The 7,512-nt window shown below is 48.6% G+C and overlaps 1 protein-coding gene across 2 annotated transcripts in view; it reads right to left on the bottom strand.

The window, feature by feature from the left end:
• Window positions 1–682: 682 nt before the first annotated feature.
• mcoln1a (mucolipin TRP cation channel 1a) overlaps window positions 683–7,512 on the bottom strand; it is a 55,614-nt gene continuing 48,784 nt past the window's right edge. For both annotated transcript variants that reach the window (XM_078429484.1, XM_078429485.1), the window contains exon 14: window positions 683–3,050. In XM_078429484.1, the coding sequence (XP_078285610.1) occupies window positions 3,014–3,050 (37 nt within the window). In that variant the 3' untranslated portion in view covers window positions 683–3,013. The remainder of the gene's footprint in view (window positions 3,051–7,512) is intronic.

Below are 7,512 nucleotides of genomic sequence, written 5' to 3'. Positions count from 1 at the left end.
GAATTGCTGCCTTACAGCGCCAGAGACTGCTCCTCCATCCTGACTACGGGTGCTGTCTGTGCGGAGTTTGTACGTTCACCCCGTGACCAGCGTGGGTTTTCTCCGGGTGCTCCGGTCTCCTCCAACACTCCAAAGACGAGCAGGGTTGTAGGTTAATTGGCTTCTGGATATTGTGTGTGGAATAGTGCTTCTGCACAGGGTGATCGCTGTTCGGCGCGGACTCGGTGGGCCCAAGGGCCTGTTTCTGCCCTGTATCACTAAAGTCTAAAGTCCAAAAACCACACAGCTTCAATGGACAGTGATTGTTTGTGTGCACACTTGTTATCTTCCACCCTTTCCTTGAGGAGAGCTGGCAGTGGTGTAGAGTGCATCCTGTAAACCAAAATACACTGTAGCAGCACTTTGTGCGACAAGCTAACAAATTTAAAACTAGATTTACAAATTTTCAGAACTTAAATTTTTGTGCTCTTCAATCAAGTTTTATTACAAAAAGATGACTGATGTTTAAAAAGTAAGAAAATAACTGCAGATGCTGGTACAAATCGAAGGTATTTATTTCACAAAATGCTGGGATAACTCACTCAGCAGGTCAGGCAGCAGCTCAGGAGAGAAGGAATGGGTGACGTTTCGGGTCGAGACCCCTCTTCAGACTGAAGAAGGGTCTCGACCCGAAACGTCACCCATTCCTTCTCTCCTGAGATGCTGCCTGACCTGCTGAGTTACTCCAGCATTTTGTGAGTAAATACTGATGTTTAAAACATAATTTAAAAAAATTTAGGCTGTCAGTTCCTTAAACAGCTTCAGCAGCTTATCTAGGTCTACAATGATCACATTGAATGGCGGTGCTGGCTCGAAGGGCTGAATGGCCTCCTCCTGCACCTATTGTCTAATCAATCATAGATACCAGCAGTATTGGGTGAAGTTGGAGGTTTGCTTCCGATGGACAAGATTTGGGCAGGATGCAGGAATAACATGTGTAGGATAGAACTGCAGATGCTGGTTTAAATCGAAGATAAAGAATGGTCTCGACCCGAAACGTCACCCATTCCTTCTCTCCAGAGATGCTGCCTGACCCGCTGAGTTACTCCAGCTTTTTGTGTCTGGCAGGAATAAGATGGATAGGTGATGTTTCGGCTTGAGACCCTTCAGACTGATTGTAGTTGGAGGGAAAAAGCTGGGAGAGAGGTGGGTGCGGAACAAAGCCTGGCAAGTGATAGGTGGACGCAGAGTGCTGGAGTAACTCAGCGAGTCAGGCAGCATCTCTGGAGAACATGGATAGGCAATAGTTTGGGTCGGGACCGTTCTTGATCTTCAATCAAAGAAACTCATTCTGATAATTTTGGCAATGTATATGATTGTGACTAATTTTCAATATGTGTTGATTTTATACTTTAGTTGTTAGTTTATTAAATGAGTTGATTGGTCATCGAAACACAAGAGGGACATAACATATGTGGGAAGGAACTGCAGATGCCAGTTTACACTGCCAGTTAACTCAGCGGGTCAGGCAGTGAAGGGCTCTGATCCAAAACGTCACCTACTCCTTTTCTCCAGAGATGCTGCCTGACCCACTGAGTGACTCCAGCATTGTGTCTATCTTAGGGAGATAATATATATGGGGGATATATATTATTTTTTTGTGATAAATGTGGCTTAATTGTTCATTGATTTGCATTCCAGCACCTTTTGTCCACAAAGCATTGGATGGGCTGTGTGGGCAGTTTACTGCAGATTAATCCTTTTGATAGTTCACAAGTCCTAGCGTATCCACTGGCTGATGACTGAACGGATCAATAAACAGTCTGAAGACAGAAATGGGCTGCTTTTCCGCACGTAATTTGTACGCGCTGCTTACCAATTAAAACCGCGGGTTGGTCCACTCAGCAATTAAACTCCTCGATCAAACAGAGGTGGGAGGAAAAATCAACAGCCTTAAGTTCAATTTGAACTCAAAGTGCTGGAGTAACTCAGGGAGTCAGGCATCATCTCTGGAGAACACGGAGCCAGAGTCTAAATGAACAGTGGTGCCGGCTAATGCTAAATGTCTCAAAGCTGGACAACCATCGTGCTTCCAGTTTTATTCCCCACCATTTCTAATTTGTTCACGAGTGCAGCTAAAAGTAGGAAATGCACGAAGAAGGGGTCTTCTCCAGTAGATGAGAACATTACCGAACGGCAGGTCCACCACCGATGTTTCGGCAACTGGTGGTCGGGCAGCTCCTTTAATCCGAGCAAAGTCACGAGGGTGCACTTGAGATACGCCCCTGACATCCCCCAGGCCGCGTGAGGCGGCCGATCTCGACCTCATCGGGACTTCCGCGGACGATCGGCGGGTTGAATTTGCTCCCTGCGGCCGGGGCTCTGGAACTCTGGTATCTCGGCTCCTCGGCGGCCCAGGCGGAACGTTCCGGTACCGCTGGACTCCTCTCGGAGGCCGCGACCTCTGTTGATCCGGCAAATCGGAGAATCCAGAAAGGCTCTGGAACCGAGCGTGACGGAAAACCAGTGGTGGACCCGCACCTGAAATTATAATCTGCTGACAATCTGAAATAAAAGTTTTGGCAATGTGTAATTATCTAGAGACTGTGGACCTGTGTTTAGTTGTGGATCTAATCTATTCAACCATTGAGAGAGCCGGCCATCATTGTGTTTACTACTCTGTGCAGATTTGGAGAGGCAGTGGAAAGGTCCAGGTGAGATCGCAAGGCCTCCAATTCTCAATGTTAAGATCATGAACATGATTGTCTCTGAAATGTTCCCTTCAAATCGACACACATAGGAACCTGCACTCCACTGTGCAATAAATATATTGGTCACTCCTCCGATCATTGAGTGTGGCGTCAACGATACCAGCAAATATACAAGTCTCCTGGGAACAGATGCACCAAGTTGTTCTCCGGTATCACCTCAAGATCGTCATGACGAGGCCTTCCCAGAGTCCGGAGGCTTCCCGGAGGGTTTAGTGTGGGATGCACTCAGGCAGCTGGGATCACGAGCAGCTTCCTCAAGTGGGTCAGTTCACCAATAGTGTCTCCTCATACGTGGTCATTCTGCAGGGGAGACAGATTGCAATTAGATTTTGGTGCATAATCATAATTTAGATTTTATGTTTAGAGATACAACGCGGAAACAGGCCCTTCGGCCCACCGAGTCCGCGCCGCCCAGCGATCCCCGCACACTAACACTATCCTACACCCACTAGGGACAATTTTTACATTTACCCAGCCAATTAACCTACAAACCTGCATGTCTTTGGAGTGTGGGAGGAAACCGAAGATCTCGGAGAAAACCCACGCAGGTCTCGGGGAGAACGTACAAACTCCGTACAGACGGCGCCCGTAGTCAGGATCGAACCTGAGTCTCCGGCGCTGCATTCGGTGTAAGGCGGCAACTCTACCGCTACGCCACCGTGCCATACTTTATAATCACACTTTATTAGCCAAGTATGTTTTGCAACACACTAGGGAATTTGATTTGCCATACAGTCATGCCAATACAAAACAAAAAAACCCACACAAAGTACATTTTAACATGAACATCCACCACAGTGACTCCTCCACATTCCTCACTGTGATGGAAGGCAAAAAAATAGTTCAATCTTTTCCCTTCGATGTTCTCGGGGGGCCTCGAGCCTTCCGTTGACAGGACGATCTTTGCTTCCATGGCCAGTGGTCAGGCCCTCCATGTCGGGGCGATCAAGCTCCAGCTCCCCCACGCCAGGCAATCTGACCCCGGGTAGCACCAACATAATACAACTGACCAACTAACCTAGTCACAGCTGTTATCCAACTCAGAGTTCCACAGGGTTCTGAGCTGGGGCCTTTGTCCACCACCGGCAACTTGTGGCCTGGCACATCCTCTAATCCGGACAGCATTACAAGCAGACTTGTACTGGGAAGGGGGAGGGGATATAAAGAGGAAGCAGGGACTATTTGAAGTTAGAGAGTGTAAGAAAATAACTGCAGATGCTGGTACAAATCGAAGGTATTTATTCACAAAATGCTGGAGTAACTCAGCAGGTCAGGCAGCATCTCAGGAGAGAAGGAATGGGTGACGTTTCGTCCCGAAACGTCACCCATTCCTTCTCTCCTGAGATGCTGCCTGACCTGCTGAGTTACTCCAGCATTTTGTGAATAAATACCTCTGACGTTAGAGAAGTCAATGTTCATACCGCTGGGGTGCAAGGCACCCGAGCAAAATACGAGATGCTGTTCCTCCAATTTGCGGTGGGCCTCACTCTGACAATGGAGGAGGCCCATGACAGAAAGGTCAGACTGGGAGTGGGAGGGGGAGGTTGAAGTGCTGAGCCACCGGGAGATCAGGTTGGTCGAGACGGACTGAGCGAAGGTGTTGAGCGAAACGATCACCGAGCCTGCGCTTAGCCTCGACGATGCAGAGACGTTGACATCTGGACACCCCCCCCCCAACCTACCCGGAGGTACCCTCGAAAATATACTGCCTATGAGTTGATCTCGTCCTCATTGGGACTTGCACAGCGGTCGAATCTGCTGCCCGAGGCTCTGGAACTCTGGCCCAGCCGGAGCCGGCAGATCCGTTCCCATAGCCGACTTCCGAGGCCGACTTTGCCTGCCGGTATCTCGGCAAACCATCCCAGCGCCGTTGGACTCCAATGAGGCCGTGACCTCTACTGGTCTGATAAAGCGGATAACCCACAAAGACTCTGGAACCGAGGGTGCCGGGAAGTCGGTGGTGGGTCTGTACATCTGAATGACTTGGACTGAGGGCAGAATAGTGGCTCAGCTGCTGCCTCATCGGAACGTATAAGATTATTAAGGGGTTGGACACGTTAGAGGCAGGAAACATGTTCCCAATGTTGGGGGAGTCCAGAACAAGGGGCCACAGTTTAAGAATAAGGGGGAGGCCATTTAGAACTGAGATGAGGAAAAACTTTTTCAGTCAGAGAGTTGTGAATCTGTGGAATTCTCTGCCTCAGAAGGCAGTGGGGGCCAATTCTCTGAATGCATTCAAGAGAGAGCTGGATAGAGCTCTTAAGGATAGTGGAGTCAGGGGGTACGGGGAGAAGGCAGGAACGGGGTACTGATTGAGAATGATCAGCCATGATCACATTGAATGGCGGTGCTGGCTCGAAGGGTCGAATGGCCTCCTCCTGCACCTATTGTCTATTGTCTCACAGTGCCAGAGACCCAGGTTCATAGAAACATAGAAAACAGGTGCAGGAGGAGGCCATTTAGCCCTTCGAGCCATTCACTGTGATCATGGCTGATCATCCACAATCAGTAACCCGTGCCGGCCTTCTCCCCGTATCCCTTGATTCCACTGGCCCCTAGAGCTCGACCTAACTCTCTTTTAAATTCATCCAGTGAATTGGCCTCCACTGTCTTCGATGCTGACCCTGGGTGTTGTCTGTGTTGTGTTTTCACGTTCTCCCCGTGACTGTGTGGTGTTTTCACGTCCTTCCCGTAACCGTGTGGGTTTCCTCCAACGCCCTAAAGACGTGCGGGTTTGTAGGTTAATTGGCCCTCGTAAATTGTCCCACTAAGTGGATGAGAAAGTTTGATAACATAGAACTAGTGTGAATGGGTGAAAGCCCTGAACTGCAGAGTTTTGTGGGCATTGTTTGTCTTTGTACTATTATTATTTGTTTTTTAAATATCTAGACTGAACCTTTTTTTGGTGTTTACTGACGGTGCTTCAAGACTCAGCATTTAAACTCCAATAGAGCTCCAGTAGATCTTTGCGGCCTAGCCAAGTATTCAGTGAAACAGTTGCTTGCAAAACATACATTTACATGTCTATTGTGCTGATGCAATAAATAATTTAATTGCTCCATTTCGGGACAAATGATAGTAAAACCAGTTTGTAGGTTAATTATTTCTTTAGATTTAGAGATACAGCGCGGAAACGGGCCCTTCGGCCCTCCGGGTCCGTGCCGCCCAGCGATCCCCGCACACTAACACTATCCTCCACCCACTAGGGACAATTTTTACATTTACCAAGCCAATTAACCTACAAACCTGCACGTCTTTGGAGTGTGGGAGGAAACAGAAGATCTCAGAGAAAACCCACGCAGGTCATGGGGAGAACGTACAAACTCCGTACAGACAGCGCCCATAGTCGGGATGGAACCCGGGTCTCCGGCGATGTGAGGCAGCAACTCTACCGCTGCGCAACAGCGTTGGTAATTGGCTTTGGTAAAATTGTAAATTGTCCCCAGTGCAGGATAGTACTGGTGTACAGTGCGCCGTCTGTACGGAGTTTGTACGTTCTCCCCGTGACCTGCGTGGGTTTTCTCCGAGATGTTCGGTTTCCTCCCACACTCCAAAGACATGCAGGTATGTGGGTTAATTGGCTGGGCAAATGTAAAAATTGTCCCAAGTGGGTGTAGGATAGTGTTAATGTGCGGGGATCGCTGGGCGTCGCGGACTCGGTGGGCCGAAGGGCCAGTTTCCGGGCTGTATCTCTAAATCTAAAAATCTAAAATCTATAGGATGATCGCTGGTCGGCATGCACTCGTGAGCCAAAGGGCTTGCTTCCCTGCAGTATCCCTAAACTAAACTAAAAAGTTCAATACTTGACAAGGACTGGGTGGATTTGGCATGCAAAAGCTCACTCGAGCCGGTCGCCAACCATTTTAACTCCTTCTTGTTCCCATGCCAGCCTTTCTGCCAATAGACAATAGGTGCAGGAGGAGGCCATTCGGCCCTTGGAGCCAGCACCGCCATTCAATGTGATCATGGCTGATCATTCTCAATCAGTACCCCGTTCCTGCCTTCTCCCCATACCCCCTGACTCCGCTATCCTGAAGAGCTCTATCTAGCTCTCTCTTGAATGCATTCAGAGAATTGACCTCCACTGCCTTCTGAGGCAGAGAATTCCACAGATTCACAACTCTCTGACTGAAAAAGTTTTTCCCCATCTCCGTTCTAAATGGCCTACCCCTTATTCTTAAACTGTGGCCCATGGTTCTGGACTCCCCCAACATTGCGAAACATGTTTCCTGCCTCTAACGTGCCCAACCTTTAATAATCTTATACGTTTTGTTAAGATCTCCTCTCATCCTTCTAAATTCCAGTGTTTACAAGCCTAGTCGCTCCAGCCTTTCAACATATGACAATCCCGCCATTCCGGGAATTAACCTAGTAAACCTACGCTGCACGCCCTCAATAGCAAGAATATCCTTCCTCAAATTTGGAGACCAAAACTGCACACAGTACTCCAGGTGCGGTCTCACGAGGGCCCGGTACAACTGCAGAAGGACCTCTTTGCTCCTATACTCAACTCCTCTTGTTATGAAGGCTAACATTCCATTGGCTTTCTTTACTGCCTGCTGTACCTGTATGCTTCCTTTCAGTGACTGATGCACTAGGACACCCAGATCTCGTTGTACGTCCCCTTTTCCTAACTTGACACCATTCAGATAATACTCTGCCTTCCTATTCTTACCACCAAAGTGGAAAACCTCACAGTTATCCACATTAAACTGCATCTGCCATGCATCCGCCCACTCACACAAACCTGTCCAAGTCACCC

Source organism: Rhinoraja longicauda, chromosome 37 (assembly GCF_053455715.1).
Source record: "Rhinoraja longicauda isolate Sanriku21f chromosome 37, sRhiLon1.1, whole genome shotgun sequence".
Taxonomy (NCBI): Eukaryota; Metazoa; Chordata; class Chondrichthyes; order Rajiformes; family Arhynchobatidae; genus Rhinoraja; species Rhinoraja longicauda.
Note: the sequence above shows the minus strand (reverse complement) of the source record. Positions and strands in the feature narration are given on the sequence as shown.